Source organism: Hirundo rustica, chromosome 4 (assembly GCF_015227805.2).
Source record: "Hirundo rustica isolate bHirRus1 chromosome 4, bHirRus1.pri.v3, whole genome shotgun sequence".
In the NCBI taxonomy this organism is placed as follows: domain Eukaryota; kingdom Metazoa; phylum Chordata; class Aves; order Passeriformes; family Hirundinidae; genus Hirundo; species Hirundo rustica.
In genome coordinates, this window is record NC_053453.1 from 13,144,570 (window position 1) to 13,166,288 (window position 21,719).

Sequence of the window (21,719 nt, forward strand, 5' to 3'; positions counted from 1 at the left end):
GGAGCTGTCCTGAGGAAACCTGGCCTTTTCAGCCAAGTGTTGTTAGTCATGTCGCCGGCTACGGCGGCTGCGTGCGGAGGGAAGCCGTGAGGTGCTAGGCCGCGTCCCTCGGAGCACGGGGCGGGACAGCCCCCGAGCCGGCAGGGCCCGGGCCGCGTCCCTCGGAGCACGGGGCGGGACGGCTCCCGAGCCGGCAGGGCCAGGGCCGCGTCCCTCGGAGCACGGGGCGGGACAGCTCCCGAGCCGGCAGGACCAGGGCCGCGTCCCTCGGAGCACGGGGCGGGACAACCCCCGAGCCGGCAGGGCCAGGGCCGTGTCCTGGGAGCACGGGGCGGGACAACCCCCGAGCCGGCAGGGCCAGGGCCGTGTCCTGGGAGCACGGGGCGGGACAGCTCCCGAGCCGGCAGGACCAGGGCCGTGTCTCTCGGAGCACGGGGCGGGACAGCTCCCGAGCCGGCAGGGCCAGGGCCGCGTCCCTCGGAGCACGGGGCGGGACGGCTCCCGAGCCGGCAGGACCAGGGCCGTGTCTCTCGGAGCACGGGGCGGGACAGCTCCCGAGCCGGCAGGACCAGGGCCGTGTCTCTCGGAGCACGGGGCGGGACCAGGGCCCGATCCCTCATGGCAAGGGCGGGACAGCCCCCGAGCCGGCAGGACCACGGAGCGGGCCCCGGTGCAGCGGCGCCGCGCCTGCGCTCCGTCACCCGCGGCGCCGCTGACGCGGCGGGGGCGGTGCTGCGGCCGCGGGGACCCGCGGGGAGCGCGCTGGGAGCTCCGGGCGGCGGCACCCGAGGCCGTCCCGTCCCTGCGGCACCGTCCCGCGAGGGGAAGCGGCGGCTCGCGGGCCGGCGCCCGTGGCGGGGGAAGAAGGGCTGCGTGGCCGCCCAGCCCGGGCCGTGGTCGGCGGCGCTTCGCTCGCAGCCTCCCGGAGCTCGCAGAGCCTTCAGCCGGCCCTTGGAAGGGCCCGGCCCTCTGGCCGAGGTTGGTGCTGAGCCGCGGGGCTGAGCAGGCAGCTGCTGGGAGGGATGAACCCGGGGTCCTGTTCTTCTCTCCTATAACCCGATCCTTTCCACTAAATATGAAAGGAGCACCGCTTGGTTAGTTTTTTCCTGCCGTATTATGTTTACATTGCTGCAAATGGGGGTTTTACTACTCTGTTTTATTTATTCGCTTCTTTCTCTGCAGCGCCCTTGGTCACCCAGTTTGTTCTTCCTGGTGCTCTCTATTGCCTCGACCACTCTGGCTCATCCGCTGCACCACTTTCTCACTATTAAACTGACTCACTTGTCAATTTAATAGGGGTTTTAACGTAATTAAACCTTGTAGCAGATGAAGTGCAAGTGTATAGGTTTTTATTTTTAAATGCTCTTTCGAAAGTGATACGAAAGAAGTTGAGGATTGAACTAGCCAAACAGTTGTCATTGTTGCCTTTTTTGTTTCACTGTGAACATCCTCTCAATGTCAGTTTTCTCTGGATGCTGCCAAATGTGTGGATCAGCAAGTGTCTTTTATGTTGTACTCTGTGGGAATTTTTTGATAAATACTTCAGTGATGCATTTACTTTCCAAATTATTGTTAAGCCCGCATGGATACTTTGCTAGTAACACATTAGTCATGAGTTGGTATCTCTGAAATATCCTAAACTTGTGAAAAGGGAAAGTGGAACATTATCTTCCTTTGTGTTTTATAATTTTTTGTAGTTAAGTTTTTTATATATGTAGGAAATACATATTTATTGAACTGTTTTTAATGGAATTCATGCTTTTGGGGAAAGAAGAAATTAACAGATGTATTTCTCTTTGGTAGTTAAATATAATAAATCCCCAGTTGGATATGTAGGCAAAGTTTTATCAGACTTCAGATTAGATTTAAGCCAGCAAATTGTCTCACTTAAAGCAGTACAATTCATGAATACGGTATTTCAGTCTCAGTTTAAATTGAACTGCCCAGCTTTTCATGTTGTTCCTCAATAGATAATGTTTGTTTGTGCTGTCTTAGTATTGGCTAATTAGAAATTGTGTACTCAGTATTGCAGAGAGAGAAAACATGGCAAGCATTGCTGTTAGAAAGAAAGAAGTCACTAGAGATCTAGACCACTGTGATATTCCATACTATGTTTCTGAATTTGTGGAAAGAGAACTTGGAAATGACTATGATTCCCTGGGGAAGCTACACAGCCTGATTGAAAAGCTATCTGAAAACAAAACGCACTTAGAAGAACAGGTAAGCATCTTTCTGGTTTTGTTTTTTTTCTTTTTCTGAGCATGCTGTCTGACTGATTAGGAATATGAAATGAAGCGAAATGTATCAGCATCTCAAATGGTACTGCTCTACACAGTGCAGTGCTTTTATGTCTGCTTTAATATTTTTCTGTCAATGCAGGTACTTACAGTTTCATCAGAAGTCCCTAAAAGAATTCAGAATGCCTTAAAGAACGCAGAAGATTCCAAAAAGTCTCTGAGTCAGCTTCTAGAGGAAGAAACTGTTCTGTCTGAGTCCATCAATAGCCACTTGCTTGAAGCTCAGCCATGGATGGAGGATCTCGATGTACTGATCGGTCAGGTAGAAGAGATCGAGCGACACCTGGCCTACCTCAAGTGGATTTCTCGCATAGAAGAGCTGAGGTAAAGTTTCTGAGTACTGTGTATATGTGCTGAGAATGGTAACCTGGTTAATCCCATTATTGAGGTATTTTAAATTCAAGAAAGTTTTGTCTTTACTTTTCAAGACACATATGATTCTTTCCTGTTATCATTAATGAATATTTGGCCTTGACTTTTTTGTGTTTTATAGTGATAGCATTCAGCAATATCTGATGACCAACAATGTTCCAGAGGCAGCCAGTACTCTAGCATTCATGGCAGAACTGGATATTAAACTTCAGGAGTCATCTTGTTCTCATCTTCTTGCTTTTGTGAGATCCACTGTTAAATTCTGGCATAAAATCCTCAAGGACAAATTGACAAGGTGAGAGAGATACCGTGCCTCCCTCATCTTTCTGTCATCCTGTAAGTTCATGTCCCAGTGCTTGTTTTGCGTTGCAGTGACTTTGAGGAGGTGCTGACGCAGCTCCGCTGGCCCTTTGTGGGGCCACCTCAGTCCCAGGCATTTGGCCTTGCTGCACCAGCCAGCGCTCCTGAGGTGTACAACAACTTGGAGATGCTGTTCTGTCAGCTTCTGAAACTGCAAACCTCGTATCCTTTGAAATCCCTGTGGCGTGTTTTAGCAAGAATAAAAACGGTTAGAGAGGCACATTCTCAAGGAGAATTATTTAAAATTTTATTCTCTCTAAAGACAGGAGATAATTTACATTACTTTGTATTAACATTAGAATGTTGTGGGGGTTTGGGGGCAGGGGTTGTTTGGGGAATTTTTGGCATTTAGAACATGCCAAGTGTCAAAGTTGTCCTTTTTGTCAGTAGCAACACTTTAACTCCAAGTCACCAGATCCAGTGGTCTCATGGGTAGCTGACAGTTCAGGCTGCATGAGGATTTGGCCTTACACTTGTTAATGGTTTGGTACCATTACCCATTAATTAAGTTAATGAAAAAATGGTGATGTGTGTTTTATTAGATGCAGTTAATGCTTTTCCTTTTATAACCTTACGTGGAATCAGCTTTAATCACTTTAATATGTCCCACCCCAGAAGGAAAAGAGGGAAAATTAAACACGCATGTCTTGGAAGGAGACTTTACAGAAGGGGGAGACTGCAGGAGGCCTTAAGTTGTGCAGCAATCATAGTCTGCCTTTGAGGTTGCTCCGAGGGCACTGCTACTCATTCTGTCCCCGATTTTTATGAATTAAATAATTCACAAAAAATTAGTTAAAACTAAAGCTCAACTAAGCCTTTGTGTGTGTGACTGGCCCTTTTTTTTTTTTTTTTTTTCTCTCTTTAAATCGTGTAGTGGAAAGATGCAAGACCATTGTACACAATCCTGAGTTGGTAACAGTTTTGGTTTGGCAGAGTGGCTCACTTAAATCCATTACATGAAAATGGGAAATCATATGTTGCATTTATTAATCCCAGGAGTCTTTATCCTCCTTTAACAAATATGAATAAGTGTGTCTCTTGGGCAGCCACTGTGTTTGTTTCTGACAGTGGTGGTTTGCTGGGTTCTTCTAAGTTTTCTAAATCAAACAGACTTAAGGGACATGTATTGTCATTGAATAAATAATCCCTAAAGGCCTGAGTTATATTTAGCATTACATAAAGTGGAATATTTTGAGTATATTTAAATTTGAAGAATTGTATTGTTTTCATAATACTGCCTTCGGTCAATGGTGTAGAACTAAGCAGTGTTCATTTTTATAAGCTCATTCTATTGAAATTATGATGTTGGGGTAGTTCAACACTTACGTCCATCCTTGACTGTCACACTTAGAGATGAGCTGTTAACCAAACCTAAACAATTGCCAGAAAAGTACCCTTTACCCCCTTCCCCACCAATTGTCCTTCCCATGCAGATCATGCTGAATCCTCTTCAGAAAAGATTCAAGTATCATTTCACTGGAAATAAACAAACCAACGTTCTTAACAAGGTATGGGAGAAAGTGGTTTGACATTTCTAAGTTGCATTGTAAGCAACCTCTAGATTGCTGTGTTTAAATTATATAGACGTCACACTTTCCAAAATTAGGATTCTTCAATCCTAATTGTGCCTACCTAAGTGCGGACAGACATCGAGATAGCACTTGGAGACTTTTCAGAGGCCACAGGCATTTTCTCTGGGTGAGGCAATATTTTTCCCTTGCCCAGATCCTTCATAAAGCATTATTACGATCTTAGACTGACTCCTATCTGTTCATAAGTTTTAATTAATTTCCTCTGTCTTGTTGCAAATGATTTTGTACTGTTCTGTATTTCTTGAGCTCAAAGGCTGTGACTTTGATTTTTGGCATTGTGCTTTGCTACCTTCCTGTAACTGAAAATGTTGGCTTCTGCAGTTAGGATATGAAATGCAATTAGTCTAAAGGTACTGTTAAATAATTCTTTAACGGGTTGAATTTTTTAATTGACATGAAACAAGAGTTTACCAGTTGGAAACTGACTCACTTTTTGTGTGAATTGCCCTCAAAGACTGAGGATTTTTGTCTGGGAATTACCATTGGAATGGATTTCATTGCATTAATGCCGCTGTAACACATCTGGAGCAGTTTGAGAGCTGTTTTTGTAACAGTCCTGTTGCACAAGTCTGTTTATGATCTTGTGTAAATCTAAATACATTTGCAATCTTGACAGATGCTACTACAGAGCTTTTTAAAATACTGTTGTGTATGTGGGAAAGAGGTGTTTTAGATACGAACAAAATTACTTGAAAAGCAAATGGAAAAATTATGTTCAAGACATTGAATTTGCAAACAATAGCTGAACAACTGTTTAAAAAAGGACTTGTTAAGAAAAGTTTACAGGTAATCCAATGTCAGATCAGAAAGATATTTCAACACGGCCTTGCTGAAATTTGGGTTGGTGTTGGGTTTGGGTTTTTTTGTTTGTTTTTGTTGGTGTTGTTGTGTTGTTTTGTGGGGGTTTTGTGTTTTTGTTGTTGTTGTTGTTTGTTTTGTTTTGGGTTTTTTTGTTTTGTTGTTGGTTTTTTGTTTTTTTGTTTTGTTTGTTTTGTTTTGTGGGGTTTTTTTTTGGTTTGGTTTGGTTTGGTTTTGTTTTGTTTGGGGTTTTTTTTTTTTTTTTTTTTTTAGTAATTACTTGGATAATGCAATAAAGAAAATACCAATGTAAAATATTTAAAAGACGGCAACCTGGACAGGATTAACAGTATTTCAGAGGAGAGGCTCAGAATTCACAATGACCTTGCCCAGCTGGGAAAGGAGTGTCAAAAAGCCCAACAACCCAAGCATGATAAAATCAATGAGACAAGTGAAAATTAATACAGAGGTGAGAAACAGACACCCAAAATGTGAGTGCATCTCAGCAGAAGGTTCTTTAGCTGTTGGGAGTGAGGAAAACAGGAACTGCTTCCAGTTGCACTGACACTGAAAGAAGTGTTCATCAAAACCTGCAGCCCATATTTTTAGGTGTGGAAATTGAAAAAGCATAAAGGCATTAAAACGTGAAATGAGAAGGTGATAGATTCCCCACTTCTAGGGGGAAGGTGGGGCTGAGGTTAGGTACAATAACAATAAGAGCAAAGCTTTTCTCAGGAAAAGCTTTTTTGTTGTACCAAGAAATTAGGGCCACACACGAGAACAGGAGGAAGTATATGAAGCAGAAACAAGGCTCTCACGAGTGAGAAAGCAGTAGAGAAAGGGTAAATAAAAATGGAACTTTTGCTTGAGGAACACAATATTTGGTACATTTAAGAAAATGCAAATCCAGAAATATTTTTTTTACAATAGAAAAATTATTTTATAGAAATGAAAGTTAAGTAAAACAGAGTGAAAGACTTGTGTGACCTGAGATTAAAAGAAGGCAGGGAAAAGGAGTTGTATTTTTAGAAATTAGTCCTAAAATACTAGTAGCACTTGAATAAATGTTTGGATGCATTTAATAATTTCTTTTCTTTTTTAAATAAGCCTGAGTGGTATTTAACACAAGTACTTATGTGGATTGGAAATCATTCAAAGTTCCTTGATGACAAAATCCAGCCAATACTGGACAAGGCAGGATCTTCAGTGAATGCTGGGGTGAGTAATCAAATGATTTGTCAATGTGAATATAAATATCTAAGCTTCTAATAGATATTTTTTAGGCCCATTTCCACTGAAACGTGTATGTGGTAAGACTTAGTCTAGTTGCAGTTTCTTGTGTGCATGTTTGCACATGTCAGTACATCCTGTCTCTGACATTCACTTCTTTCCTTCCCAAAGCTTGAATTCTCTCGTGCTCTAGTAATGCTGATTTTGGAGAAGTTGGCTGCTGATATTCCCTGCCTGTTGTATGATGATACACTCTTTTGTCACCTTGTGGATGAGGTACTTCTGTTTGAGAGAGAGTTGTACAGCGTTCATGGTTACCTCAGCAGCTTCCCCAGTTGCATGCACATTCTGTCAGAAGAATCCTGCTTCCAAAGGTGGCTAACAGTGGAAAAAAAATGTAAGATTTCCAGTGCATTTTGTTGGCCTTTATGTTGCATAGTCAGAAAGTATGTGTGTACTTACACAGCTACCCTCCTTAAATAGGATAAGTCACTTGGACAGGGCTACTACCAAAACCATATGAATTTTTATGCTCTATAATTAGTCTGAATAAAATGGATTAGGCTTCAACAGTGCTTCTGTATTTTGTGGGATCTTGCCCCTAAGCTGTATGCAGTCAGGTGGGCTTGTTTTTTGACAAATGTTATGTGTGTGCAGACAGAGATGGACTTTAAATTGAAATAAGGGCAAGGTATTAGTTCATGAGAAATGAAGAAGAAATATACTGGAAAGGAGCGAGCCAACTATTGAAAAACAAACCCAAGCTCCCAATCAATTCTGATATTTAACTCTGTTAACAGCGTTGCAAATGCAGCTACATTGAAGCTGTGTTTGTATGAAGTGAATCGTGAGTAGTTTTTATAACATGAAAATGCAGAATTTAACTTATTAGGGATAAGACTTTTATGTTAATATATTTTAGAGGGGCTTTTGTTAAAAATTTAACTTAAAAGTTTTTTTGCATCTCAGTTGCTCTTCAGAAAATGGACTCTATGCTTTCATCAGAAGCTGCATGGATATCACAGTACAAAGATATCACTGATGTAGATGAAATGAAAGTTCCAGACTGTGCTGAAACTTTTATGACTCTCTTGTTAGTTATAACAGGTAATTATATCTAGGGATATTGTTCTTGTTTGTAATGAACCTTCAGCTAACAGATTTCTTTACTAAATAGTTTACTAAATATTCATTGTCAGCAGTAGTCACCAAATAATGTTGCAAAGTTGTGATGTTTGCAGTTAAATAAAAGCTTCCTGTTCATTTTGTATTTTGGACATTAACTCATGCATGAATAATCTTGACCTAGTGACATGTTTATAAAATAATAATTAAAAATATACATTTGATATTCACCATATTCTGTCATAGTTGGCAGAATATAATTTGTTACAATGCAGTAGTAAATCCTAATAGTCCTTCTGAATCTGTCACAATTCAGAAGCTATTAAGTAACTTCTCATGTAGTAGTACATAAGAGCAAGTATGTTTCCATGAGAGAATTGCATCTTCAATGGCTTTGTCTTTCTCTGTGTGAGAATGTTTTAGGGGCCACACTGGAGGGTGTGATATTACCACACATTGCTTCAAGTGTTAGAATACAAACTGCTTGTGGAATCAGGAGGGAGAAGAAAGTTTTTTCATGCTGAGTTTTTGCATGGGCAGTCTCCCTGAAAACATTGAAATATCAGCTGTTTTAAATACTGACATTTAAATACTGACTATATGATGTTTTCATAGGCGTGAGGTGGTACAGTAAGATGCCTGTAATATTTCTTTTTGAAGAGCTTTTATTTAGTGTTGGAAAGCCTAAAAACATTTTATTAATGTCTTTCCAGACAGGTATAAGAATCTTCCAACAGCTTCCAGAAAACTCCAGTTCCTGGGCCTACAGAAGGAGTTAGTTGATGATTTCAGGATACGATTAACTCAAGTAATGAAGGAAGAGACAAGAGCTTCCTTAGGATTCCGATACTGTGCAATCCTTAATGCTGTTAACTACATAGCAACAGTGTTGGCAGACTGGGCTGACAATGTAGTAAGTAATTATTCTTTAGGAAAAAATATTTTAAAATGGACTTTGGATGTTTGTTTCGTAACAAGCATTTTATTTTCAGCACTTTTTAGGTGTATTCAGGAGAATTAATTACTGAAAAAGTAGAATGAGATATAAATTCAGATTTAGTAAAATATGTATAAATAAGGACAGGTTATTGTTTGAGGCCTAAGCTGCCAATTATAAACTTTATAGGGAAATGCAGAGAGAGCCTGGAAAATTGAATAATCTGAAGAGAGCAAAAAAAATAGTAGTGTCTTTTACATGCTTTTAATTGTAAAAAAGTGAATTGATTTTGGAGATCTCTGAACCAGAGCAGCAGCCTTTACCTGGTGCTTGAGCTCCTCCCAAGGCAGGAGAGCTTAGACAGACCCCATGTGGGTGTCTGCGTTGCAACACAGCTCAGGGGTGGCGCAGAAAGGTCACTCACTGATAACTGGGAATTAGTGACTGCTGTACAACAGCCTGGTGGCGGCACAGCCTAGTGCAGAGTTTCAGCTTTTCTACAGCTATTGGTGCTAAAGGTCAAAAAACCTGTTACACATGGAGTGTGCAGAATAAGTCATTGTGTGTGTGCTGTGGGCAGCCTCCAAATTCGTACTGTCTTCACAGGAAGCTGTGGCTCTAGCAGGGGCTGATCTTCAATAGGACAGTAGCCTTCATGTTGTGTAACTGCATCTACTACAGTAGATGTCTTGATCTGCTTAAAATTAAAACCAAGAAACTGTTACCACAATGTCACATTGATCTCGATAAACTCAATTCATTTTCTTGCTGTTGTCAACAGAATAAATGATTCATGATTCAATGAATAAGCATTGCCAAAAAAATATGAATTAAAGTTTACTTCTGCAAATCTTAAGAGGCCAAGGTAGGGTTTTTTAAAAGCATGCTGTTGTCAATGTTAAAGTATCTTTTCAGTATTTCTTTAGATCTGTTCCCTTTACCTATTTGCTGTTGTATCTGAAACCTGTTATCAGTTCCATCACTAGGATTAAACCACCATGTTTTGTTTTTCAGTAAATCAGAACCACAGGAAAAGATAAGAAAGTGTTTTTTAAATCTTAATTTTTTAATTTTATAAATGTGCCAGAGGAGAGTGTTTTCTAGAACTGTGCCTAACGAAGTACCAGTGAAAAGTTCAAAGGGTAAGATTATTTTCTGTGGTGTTCCTCTCTGGTTTTGTTTGCCTAGTTCTTCTTGCAGCTGCAGCAGGCCGAGCTAGAGGTTCGTGCAGAAAGTGACACCGTGAGCCAGCTCCAGCTGGGACAGCTGGCATCCATGGAGAGCTCTGTCTTTGATGACATGATCAACCTCCTGGAGCGCCTGAAGCACGACATGCTGATGCGACAAGTAGATCATGTCTTCAGAGAGGTCAAAGATGCTGCAAAGCTGTACAAAAAAGAGAGGTGATTCTGTTTATTTAATCTCTTCACGTGTTACAGTATTATTTCCTGTTAAAAATACTGCGATAAGGAAAGGCAGGATAGATAATAGGCAGTATTTTTTTTCTTGAGTAGAGAAGTTGCAAGGTAATAAGTTCTGGAAAATTCTCTTTATTCTTATCTTGGGACCATTGTCATGCTTTGTTTCTAAAGCAGTTCCACGATTAGTGGATGCGTTAGTTAAAAACCCTAGGAAAGATTCTGGATCATTCTAGTTTTCTACTTTGAGCAGAAATTATTTTCTTCATTGTAGTACGGAAGATTTTATGGAAAATTGCCTGTCACGACAGTTTTGTCTTCACAGACTCCTAGGGCTTCTTGAATATTTTCTCCTGAGTAGAATTTTTGAAGTACTTCATAAAAGGAATAGAACTCAATGATTTTCAGGTTAGATGGAGTGGCCTAGAATGACATGTTCAGAGATTTTATAACTAAAACATGAGTTTAATATTAAATGAAATTCAAACATAGCATTAGACTGACAACTTTTAGATTAGAAATGGGAAAGAATTGTCTCGGAAACGTAAACGGGTAAGATTTTTTTAAGGGGTAATTTTAACTTCAGTTGTTGTAATATGAGTAATTTCATTCTAATAATTGCAGTGCAATGGTTTCTTTCAGGTGGTTGTCTTTACCCTCCCAAGCAGAGCAAGCAGTGATGTCTTTGTCGAGCACCGCGTGCCCGATGTTGCAGACGCTGCGAGACCGTTTGCTACAACTGGAGCAGCAGCTCTGCCACTCACTGTTTAAAATTTTCTGGCAAATGCTTGCAGAGAAAGTGGATCTGTACATCTATCAGGAAGTGGGTATCAGTGTGACCTGTACAATGCCATGTAGGTGTCAGTGAGTGGCTTAAACAGCAGATGCACCTCTTTGTGTTTGTAGATCATTATGGCAAATCATTTCAATGAAGGAGGAGCAGCACAACTCCAGTTCGACATGAGTCGGAATTTGTTCCCCTTATTTTCACACTACTGCAAGAGGCCAGAAAACTACTTCAAGCAGTAAGTAGGCAAACTTCTGATCTACTGGTATTTCAGAAGTGAGTGTCCAGAGACATTCAAATGTCCTACTTTAAAACCAAGATTTTTTCAGTTAGTTTTGATCCACACTTTAAATGTGTGGATCATTTATACATCTGATGTTTTCAACTAGGAAAGCTGATTCAGCAGCATGTATTCAGAAAGCAACAGACTGTGGCATGTGTCTTGGAGTATTTTGTGCAGTCAGAATGTCTAGATGAAATTATGGAAGGAATATTAAGTAGCACACACCTCTGAAACTTGGGCCAAATAAAGTAGTCAAATATACAGTTACAACACAACAAACTTCATTGTTAGACGCACTACTTTAAACTATATTCGTCCTCAGGATTGTCTTGTGTAGCAGTCTGGTTGCTGTCACAGAGGAGAAGCTGTTACTTTCTGGTTAGTCTTTTTCACTAGCCCACAGTCTCCTAAAGAGTCCAGCATCAAAATCCTCAGCTAATTTGGGCTGAAATCTGAATATTTTTAAACCAACATGGAGCAGGGAAGGTTATTTGTTACATTTAAATTTATGCTGCCTACATTAATCCATGTAACTTTTCCTCTAGCATAAAAGAAGCCTGCATTATCCTGAACCTGAATATTGGCTCTGCCTTGCTTCTAAAGGATGTCCTACAGTCAGCTTCAGAAAATGAATCATTAAAGCCAAGCCAGCCATCTGCAACAGCAGCACTGAATGAACTGGGAGTTTATAAACTGGCTCAAAGGGATGTTGAGATTCTTCTCAATTTGAGAGCTAGCTGGCCAAATACAGGAAAATAAAGACTTCTTCAGAAATGATTAATAACTTGGTCTAGATTACTTTCTCCAAGCCAAAGCAAGCAAGTATCTTGTAATATACTTCTTTCATTTCTGCATGATGAGATTACTTTAATTTTACACCTTATTCTATACAGTTCAAAAAAAATTTCAGAATACTACTTGCTTGGTGTTGGAGTGTGCAGATCTTATATTCCATGGCCAACTTGCCACTGCATTTGGAAGCTAAAACTCTGTTCATCTTTAATGAATAGTTTGCCTTGTCAGTGCTTGCAGCGTCATTCTGAGGAACACAGAGTATTTACAGTGTAAATGTGGGCTGATGTTCCCTATGAACTTGTCAGTCTTCAGTAAAACTGAAGTTTTATGTTTTACATCTCCAAATTCCAGGTAGTGGATTTTCTGTATTAAATTGTATATAATCAGTGCAGAAGGACTGTGTCACTGTTTTCTTCATAGAATGTAAGATTGTTTTTTCTGTACAAGACTATCTCCTAATTTTTTTTAAAAAGTTTCTCCTTATAAATTCCCTAGTGTGTGCTAAGTCTGCAAATACCACTTGGAAGTGCTGACTACCTTTACCTGTGGACATTTGTCATAACTTGTCGAAGTTGTTTTTTCCTTAGAAATACCCAAAAACCAAAACCCAACACAAGCCCAAAAACCAACTTAATTTTTATTCATTGGTAATGAGCCAACAGGTAACAATCCTTTACTGTAAACTATAACATGAAGGAGGAAACTACAATATGAAGGAGGAAACTACAAGATACTATTTCAGTTGCATAAAAGATCTCTACTTCTTTTTTTTTAACCATCTAATCATATTAAGAACAGCAATTCTTAACAATACTCCCTCCAGTGCTGGGTAGACATGAACATGTTCTTGTCATTTGTCCTTTTCAGCTGATTGCTCCGCTGAAGGGCGGGGAAGATGAGAAAAAGAGAATATTGCTTAAAATTGTCTCTTCACAGCTGGCAAACAAGAAGAAAAATTGGGGAAGATGCCTGTCTTTAATATGTATAGCAGACAACTCCTCAAACTAATACACAGACCAGCTCTCCAGCATCTTTTTCCTCCTAAGGCAGAAGAAGAAAATCTCTAATTAGATAATGAGGATAATTAGTTCATTACCTTTCAGCAATTGCAACAATTACTAAAAAATTGCTCCTAGAACCATACCTTAACTATGAAAAATTATTTGAACCCTCAATCTATTTCATCTCTAGCTGTGGTACCACCCCTGACAAAGAAGACAACAGGGTCTCACTGTTCCACATTTCTGGATCAGTATTTTAATCCCTGGGCTGCCTGATGGCCTTGGCTCTGACGTGAGGGGCTGGTGCAGTGAGAGGATCCTGAACCTGAGGTGCTGCAGGACATGGAGTTTGGTTCACCTTACAGCTAGGCACGAAGATCAGGCAGTAACTGACCTTTTTTTAATCTTGCAATGCAAAGTGACACAGTCAAGCTTAAACTAGCAAGTCCTTTAATTATGTAGCTTTGTAAATAAAAAATAAATCTTAGTAAATTTCTCCTATGCATATGAACACCCCCCTCAAAAAAAAAAAAACATAATTTCAATAAAACTTACATTCCTTCCTTGAATACATCCCGTGTGATATTCACATCATCTTCTAGCTCCAAATCCTCAGTGCTCAGTCCCAAAGTTTTAAGAGCTAAAGATAACAAAGGAGAATTTCTTATGCGAGTCTTTGGAAAGACAAATATAAATTTAAAGGTGCCTAGATCTAAAAGGAGGTAAACGCATAACAACACCTAACTTAACCACAATATTTTCAACTTATCAAGTTCCAGGTCGCGTGGGCAACTGTGCGGATAACTCTAAAGAATACACATGGGTAGCTTTGAAACTATTTTAATAATTCTGTGCAAGCAAACGGTTTGGTGTGCGCACCTTCCCTGTACTGCGCTGGCCTGATGTAGCCCTGGCCCAGGACATCCAGCAGGCTGAACATGGCGTCCACGTTGGCCTCGTCCATGAGGAACGGGTACTCGCCCTCGGCTCGTCTCCCAGCCTTGACCCTCTCCAGCACCTGGATCAGGAACTCGCGTGGCCTTTCTGCAACGAGGTCAGAGTGCCCGCGGGCACCGGGCCCTCAGCCGGGGAGCGGAGCCGGCGCGGCCCCGCTGCCGCCGCTGCCGCCGCTGCCGCCCCGCTCTCGGCGGAGCCGGGCCTGGCGTGTGCGCACCGGGGCGGTGGAAGAGCAGCAGCGCTCCGAGGCGGTGCAGCAGCTCGGGCAGCCGGTGCCGCCGCAGGTACTCGCGGCTCTGCTCCTCGCCCGCCGCCATCCTGCCGTGCCGGGGCGGCGTGAGGCGGCAGCGGGAGCTGCGAGAGCTGTGAGGGCAGGGGGCGGGAGGAAGGCGAGCAGGGGAGCTCGCAGCGGCTCCTGCCGCGGGAGCTGTGAGGGCACGGGGAGGGAGGAAGGCGAGCAGGGGAGCGCGCAGCGGCTCCAGCCGCGGGAGCTGTGAGGGCACGGGGAGGGAGGAAGGCGAGCAGGGGAGCTCGCAGCGGCTCCAGCCGCGGGAGCTGTGAGGGCACGGGGAGGGAGGAAGGCGAGCAGAGGAGCCCGCAGCGGCTCCTGCCGCCGGAGCTGTGAGGGCACGGGGAGGGAGGAAGGCGAGCAGAGGAGCTCGCAGCGGCTCCAGCGGCGGGACGCTGCGCTGGAGCGAGCGGGAAGGGGGAAGGAAAAACTGACTTTCCTGGAAGTCGTCACGTTAGCACCGGAACAACCACGCCTCGCTCCCGGCTGCGTCCCGGCTCTGCGTTGGTTCGTGGGGAAAGCAAATTTCACGCGGTACTTTTTAACTCGTATGCAGGTGTTGAGGGCCTGTTAGTCTGGAGAAGACGAATGATATCCCCTCTCAATGCATATAAATATCTCAAAGGCCGGTGCCAAGAGGATGTGCCAGACTCTTCAGTTGTGCCGGCGACAGGACGGGTAGCATCGGCCATAAAACAAAACACACGAAGTTTCATCTCAGTATGAGGAAGAACTTCTTCATGTTGAGGGTGGCGGAGCTCTGGAACGGCTGCCCAGGGCGGTGGCGGAGTCTTCCTCTCTGGAGTCATTCCAAACCCGCCCGGATGCATTCCCGTGCCACCTGCTGCAGGTGACCCTGCCTTGGCAGGGGGGTTGAACGGGATGATCTCCAGGGGACTCTCCCAGCCCTGAGGATTCTGTGTTTCTGTCTTCTCACCTCCAGCCACGTTTCCTTCCATTGGCGGTGCCGCCTTCTTCACCTCTCACCGTCCCCCAGGCACAGCCCTGGTTCATCCCCGCGGTGTGAGGGGCTGCCAGGATGTTCCCAGTGTTCCACACCGGTACAAGGTGCAAAACCAGCGGCCAGCAACGGAGTAAGAGAGTTTACATTTTAAAACTGTTATTGTGCCTTGCAGCAAAGCCTGTGCAAACAGAGAAGAGACAGCAAAGAAGCTTTTGTCTGTACCACCCACTGCTAATAGAACCATACTCAAGTAAAGCATCCCCCCCAAAAAAAGGAAATCTACAAAGATAAAACTATCTCCCAACAAATAAGATCAGAAAATGATAAATGAGCATATAGTAAAGAAGAATAGTATTCCTGTGAAAAGTCTAGCACTAAATATATTTAACTATTTGCCAGAACTATTACAAGACATTAATAGAATTCACTTATTTTTTTCCTTGATAAAGTGGGAGAAAGGCAGCGTACAAAGCTGCAGAGATTATACAGCCATGCACTGTCTGTATTCTTGAGTATTTTAAACTGACTGTGCTACCTGCTTTGAATCTCAATTAGGCTACAGGAACTGTAGGTTTCTAACAGTTGCCTCCTATGACAGCTGCCAAGCAGGGATGGAAATCTCCTTTTCCTAAGTAAAACATTCCATAGTTACTCAATGCATTCCTGCGTTTGTCTTTCTATTCCTTTCTGCAGAGTTCGCAAAGCATCAGCAAAATTTTTTCCTAGAAAAGGGCCATAGGAGAAAGTGTAGATTGAAATGTAGAAAAGTACAAATAGGAGAAGAGTTGGTCAGCAGAGGAGAAATAAAGACGTGAAAAATGCATTCTTGAAAATGAGACCCTAAGGATAGGAAGATTGCCAGGAAAAGGAGCAAGTGGAATACTGGTAGATAAGTAGGTCAGTGTTTGGGTCAAGGAAACCAGCATTGGGCAAAGGTGTTTCTCCTTTAGGAGTCAACAAAGATAACCAGTATGAAATACACATTAAGGCTAAAATTTCAAGAATAAGCACAGGAATTACAGATTTAAGTGTATCGCTATGAGGAAAGGTTAAAAAAAATCACTAAATCCCAATTTGATTTACAAGTAGAAATTTATATTTTAAAATTCTATTTCACTATTAAGGAAGCACAATTTATTTACTTGAAAAATACTCTGATAATGAATCGTATTTATTAATAATCATGTATTTATTATTTACATAATTAATATCCTCCATTAATATAATGATAGTATCAGCTACATATATGGAAACTTAAAATATGATAGTTCAGGATAATTTGTAAGGAGCTTGCAAGAGAAATTGAACTTCTGGTGGCTGAGAAAACAGGATTTGACAAACATCTGAAAGTATTCTGGTTCCGTTATACAGATGCTGCTAAATGAGTTTTAATAAAGAACTAAAGGACCAAATTATTTTCATGTGTTTTAAGTGCCCTGGTTATATAAATTAGATTTGTTTAAAAGGCTTAATACCAGTTGTGACAGAAGCTGAGCCTTCTACAGAATATAACTAGTAATTTAAGCCTTTTATCTAATTTAACAGGGCTAAATAGACTACAATGAGTCTTTAAGAGTTGTAATGAAGAGAAACAGAGACTGCAGGTCAGATCTGCAGCTGGCTCCAGAACAACCATTTGTCTTGCAGGGGAGAACAGGCAGATGGACATGTTCTTTCAAATGGGAGTGTCAGAGGACTCAAGTCCAGGGCTGTGGGAAAAGACAGGAGCAATACAGGCTAGGAAAGATCCCTAGATGTGCCACAGGCTTCCTGTGCACAGAGCTACTGAGAGCAGCTCCTTTAAGGCTTTACCTGCCTCTGCTGCTCCTCAGCATGGACATTGGGAATCACTCTTCTAGGGAGCAAAGGGTGAGCTGTAGGGATTGGACCTGCCATTACTGTAGCTGCTTTGGAAGAGCTCCACTGCACCTTCCCTCTGTGTGTCCCCAGGGACTTCTATGATGCAGATGAGCTCCTTATCAGGGGATTTTATACTATACACTTACAGAGGAAAGTGCTTAACTACAGAAACACTGAGCTTCTGAGTATTAATTATCCCAACAGCCGGAACCACTTTTTGTTGTTGTTGTTTTTACTGTACAGAACAGCAGAATATTTAGGTTGAAATTGTCTTCTGCAGATCATGTGGTCAACTCCCTTTCCTCCTCAAACTGGGCTAATTTCAAACACCAGCTCAGGTTGTTCACAGCCTTGTCAAGTTTTTACTCTCTCCAGAATGGAGACTCCACAACATCATTTGCTCTGTGTTCCAGTGCTCAGCTACATGGGAATGGTATCAGCCTGTGTCCTTGAATAAAGCCCAGCTTTTCTCATAGGCTTCTAGAGATGCAGGATAAGCAGTCCTTCACTCAGATATCCTGGGGATAGCACCTCACAGCCCAAAGCTCTGAGCACAGACCTCTCCAGTTAAAACCTGAAGCAAAGGCAGCAATGAGTGTCCCTCTGTCACTGGGTTACCTACCACATGTAGTGGGGCCCGCATTTTACTTACTTTTCCTTCCATGTTAGTGTACTAGAAGTGTCCTTCACATCCCTTGCTAATTCCAACTCCAGCTGAACTTTGGCTTTCCTTGTTCTGTTTCAGCATGCCTAGGCAATGTTTATTCCCCTAGGGTAGTCCACCCCGGCTTCCACACTCTGTGTACCTTGCCTTTTTCCTCTGACTTAGTCAGGAGCTCTCCATTCAGGCATGCTGACCTTCTCCTATATCTGCTCAGCTTCCTGCAGATCAAAATGGACGGTTCCTGTGCTTCAGCTAGCTCTCCTGGGTCAGACTCTTGTGGGATTCTGCCAACAAAATGTCTGCAGAAGACAAAAGTCTGCTCTCTTGAATTCCACTCTCTTGCAATTCAACTATTTATCTTCCTCACTTCCCTTAGAATCTTAAGCTTTGCTTTATTGTAGTTGCTGCTGCTAAGGCTGCCACCAGTGTCAGTGCTCCCAGCAGCCCTTCCTTATGTGTGAGCAGCATGTCTAGCACAGCCCCACTTGGCTTGTTGAGTCCTTCTGTCAAAAAATTGTCCTTGATGTACCCAGTCCTCTCCACAAGAACAAGATGCCTGTAGTCATCAGTCTGAGCTGTGAATGTTGGCTTTTTTTTTTCCTGCCCTTTTTTTTTTTTTCTTTTCTTTTTCTTTTTTTTTCTTTCCCCCCAGTCAGCTGCAAAATAAAGGCTAAACCTGCCATCAGAAATCATGTACTGGGAAAAATAAATCAGAAATTACAGAAATACTTTTTGTTTCTGAGTCAAGGAGAAGAATAAATGGTAAAATGCCTAGTTTGGTATCAGAAGACTTTACTGTCACAGAACTGTCCACTTCTCAGTTGGCTGAAAAGCCATGGAATTGATTTCCTGGAACTATGGTTGGACTCCTGCTGAAGGCAAAGGGGGAAAAAAAGAAGCTACTTGAGCAGGAGCTTGCATTCTTTGAGATATACAGTGTATTTTCCTCTTTAAGTATGGCACTGAGCCCATAGTTCTTCAAAGCAGCAGTATCTGTAGAATGAGTTCACACTACACAGGATGGGAGAGATGAGAGATCCATCTCCATCGCCATTGCCTTGGTGTCTCTGATACCCCCATAGCTCAAATAGATATTTCAAGCAACAAAAAGGTGGGCATGCAGCTAGGAAACAGAAGTATGGATTGTGCATCTCCAAAGGTTCATGTTTCTGAAGAGTAACTCCTGTCTTTTCCTGTACTTGACTGCAAATCCACACATCTACTCTAACTGTAATCACTTCAGTCAGTACTTTGTAAAAGCAGAGTTACCAGGAAGAGCCCTTGTTGGTGTTATAAACAAAAATACTAAAGAAAAGTAACATGGAAGGAGCTCAAGGCAAGATTATAAAAACAACAAAAACCTCAAATGCCCAAGAAGCCACACCAACTGATTACAGGCCAAAATAATAGAAAACTAAAGTAAAAGGAAGGCAAATAATTGCAATTTAAGAGCGGAGCTGACCAGAGGGGAAGGCTTCTTTTGTAGGCTATTGTAAACAGCTTAGAACTGAGGCAAGATATATAGATAGATAGATATATAGATAGATAGATAGATAGATATTCTGCACCTCTGGTGGGAAAGGCAAGAGGTTGAGCCTGTATAGTCATTTCCTTGTAGTGACCTACCTGTGCCACAGCTCTCCAAATCAGCACTGAGGAAATTTCACACTGGGAAGGCATGATGGTTTCTCTTCTGCAGTGATGTCTCCTCCATCACCATTTCATCTGCTGCCTCAGTAGGGCCGGGCTGGAAATGAGCTGACACAGACACAGGACTCCCAGGGCTGCACTCGTGTTCATCAGGCCATTCTTTTACTTAGACCAAAAAGCTTTCACACCTGTGGATTCTGTAAATGCACTTTTTCCAGGATAGACAGCTTTTCTGAAAAACTACCCTTGTGATGTCACACCAACAATGTTAGCAACTGCTCCAAGTTAATCAAATCCAGATTGAATTTCAGAGCTTAATATGTCACGTTTTGGAAATTGGCAAAGCTGAAGGTAGTCCCCATCTCAAATCCCTGCTGGTGTCCTTATCCTCAAATCAAGTGCTCCTGGATCCGGATTATTATTATTGCTGGCTAACTTCCCCTAAAACTTCTTTTCTCCTTTCTGTAGGGACAACAGATCACAGACTAGAGCTAAATATTTTTGAGTCAGCCATAAACAGCAAAATCCTCACACAAAAGAATCCAGCATGTGTCATTTGTAGTGCACAACAAAATCAGAACAAGAGCTCAGTACTGTCTGCCATGGATCCTCCAGTCAAAGGGCAGACTGGGACCTGCTGCTGAATGATCAGCTTTAGCTTTCTTCTGCTTAGGAGAGTGTCTTTTAAAAGAGATCTGCACTTGCTTTGAATAGTTGTTTTCAGGAAGTATTCAAGGAGCAAAACAGCATAGAAAAATTTGCAGGAAATAAACATTCTTGTGTTCTGAAGTCTGAATGTGTTGTATGACTCTCCTCCAAATATTTCTGGAATCAGAATTTGGCATTTTTTCCAGTTGTGAATCCTGACAGATTTGGAAGAATAAAACATCCTGGTTGCACACAGCAATGACTTTCTTCTAAAATAAATAGTTCCATAGTAAAAACAGAAGCATAAAAACAAGAGTACAATGAATAAAGAAGTTACAGTGTGATCTGCTTCCCTCTAAAATTGGTGGCACTTAGAGCATGTTAGAGAGTACAAACAGGAGAGGAGTGCTACAAGCAAAATATTTGTGCATAACCAAAAAAGGAGGGGAAACCCAGCTCCAATTATGCGAACAACGTATAGATCATGCGAACAAACCCACAAGAGCTAAAAAAAAAATGGGAAGTAAAGTAATTTTTGGGAAGTAAAGACAGTGGTCTTCAACTGGCCATAGGCAATGATGGAAAACAACTAATATATCAGCCATATTCTGTTTTCTTGGCTGTAGTTTTGATTTCTAATGGCTGCTAGAAATAGCAAAGTATCTTATGAACAGAGTGTTACTCTTTAGCCATACATGGGGACCACTTTTATCAGACAAAACTTCAGCATCTACTGTTACTTCACAATATTGATTTTTTTCTTTAGTAGAAAAGATTAAAAAAAAAGCTTTCAAAATACAAATATCTGAGATCAAGGCATTAATTGGACAGTAAAGAGGAAATTCAGGATTAGCTTTTGTGACAGGTATCAGAAAGTGCAAGACATCACACAAAAAGCTGTTTACCTAGAAGGTAAAATCTCCCTCCTTCAATTCCCTTTTCCTGCAAGGCAGCCCAGCTTCAGACCTCCTCTGCCGGTTCTGAGTGTGTGCACACAAAAATGGAGTTTGCAGTCCAAATTGCTTGCTTTTAAAAAAGGTACTGTAATTGTGAGCATCTTCCCTACAGTATCTCCACGACAGTTTCCAGATACTTCATAAGGAGCATGAAAATGTACATCTTCCTCAGATTTGCAGAAGAGGGTGCTTGCAAGAGAAAAAACTGCAATACTCTCTGCAGAGCTGTCGAGCCAGTGAACAATTTAAGTCTCATTTGATCTGTAATTGGAACACGCTTTGCACAGAACAAGAATCTTAATGCCTAGATAAGAGCTGTGGTTTTAGTATTATCGACATAAAAGACTGGTTATAAATTTGTACTGCCCATTGAAGTGAGAATTCCTAAATCTAGCAGCTGTAACAAAGTTAATTCTTACACTGATAAGAAATGAGAAAATGCATTCAGCTAAGCAAAGGAATTTAAAAATGGTTTATCAGTGCAAAAAACCCCAGTAGCTGATTGTTGCACATGTCTTGACATGTAAATACAAGAATATTTTAGACATGAATGCCAAAAGTAATCCCAGGGCAATTCAACCCTGTACAGAAAGCTGGGCAGATTTTTTGAACTACTGTGGAATTCTCAGTGCAGGGCATCTGCAAAGTGTATTTCAGCCTCTGGGAAGAGAAAGGGCAGTCTTGCAATACATACCATTTTTGCTTTGCAAAGAGAAATAATGACAAACCCCATCAG

At 42.0% G+C, this 21,719-nt stretch overlaps 2 protein-coding genes across 2 annotated transcripts; one reads left to right on the forward strand and one right to left on the reverse strand.

Moving 5' to 3' along the window:
- Window positions 1-850: 850 nt before the first annotated feature.
- Window positions 851-11,983, forward strand: RINT1 (RAD50 interactor 1). The gene is made up of 14 exons (XM_040061095.2): window positions 851-978; window positions 2,025-2,220; window positions 2,380-2,621; window positions 2,791-2,964; window positions 3,042-3,191; window positions 4,381-4,537; window positions 6,527-6,637; window positions 6,821-7,046; window positions 7,619-7,756; window positions 8,488-8,687; window positions 9,900-10,114; window positions 10,772-10,952; window positions 11,036-11,154; window positions 11,745-11,983. The coding sequence occupies exons 2-14, from the start codon at window positions 2,044-2,046 to the stop codon at window positions 11,956-11,958; spliced, it is 2,304 nt and encodes a 767-aa protein (XP_039917029.1). The 5' UTR covers window positions 851-978; window positions 2,025-2,043; the 3' UTR covers window positions 11,959-11,983.
- A 452-nt stretch (window positions 11,984-12,435) lies between these two features.
- Window positions 12,436-14,630, reverse strand: EFCAB10 (EF-hand calcium binding domain 10). The gene is made up of 4 exons (XM_040061102.2): window positions 14,170-14,630; window positions 13,875-14,039; window positions 13,551-13,635; window positions 12,436-13,035 (listed from the first exon to the last, which is right to left on the reverse strand). The coding sequence occupies exons 1-4, from the start codon at window positions 14,267-14,269 to the stop codon at window positions 12,999-13,001; spliced, it is 387 nt and encodes a 128-aa protein (XP_039917036.1). The 5' UTR covers window positions 14,270-14,630; the 3' UTR covers window positions 12,436-12,998.
- Window positions 14,631-21,719: the final 7,089 nt, after the last annotated feature.

Excerpts from the sequence above, each read along its gene's own strand:
- EFCAB10 (XM_040061102.2), bottom strand. The coding sequence starts at position 14,269 with ATGGCGGCGGGCGAGGAGCAGAGCCGCGAGTACCTGCGGCGGCACCGG. Across the intron at positions 14,040-14,169 it reads GCTGCTCTTCCACCGCCCCG|AAAGGCCACGCGAGTTCCTG; the intron begins GTGCGCACACGC and ends ACCTCGTTGCAG. Across the intron at positions 13,636-13,874 it reads GCCAGCGCAGTACAGGGAAG|CTCTTAAAACTTTGGGACTG; the intron begins GTGCGCACACCA and ends TGTTATCTTTAG.
- RINT1 (XM_040061095.2), top strand. The coding sequence starts at position 2,044 with ATGGCAAGCATTGCTGTTAGAAAGAAAGAAGTCACTAGAGATCTAGAC. Across the intron at positions 3,192-4,380 it reads CTTCTGAAACTGCAAACCTC|AGATGAGCTGTTAACCAAAC; the intron begins GTATCCTTTGAA and ends TGTCACACTTAG. Across the intron at positions 7,047-7,618 it reads GCTAACAGTGGAAAAAAAAT|TTGCTCTTCAGAAAATGGAC; the intron begins GTAAGATTTCCA and ends TTTGCATCTCAG.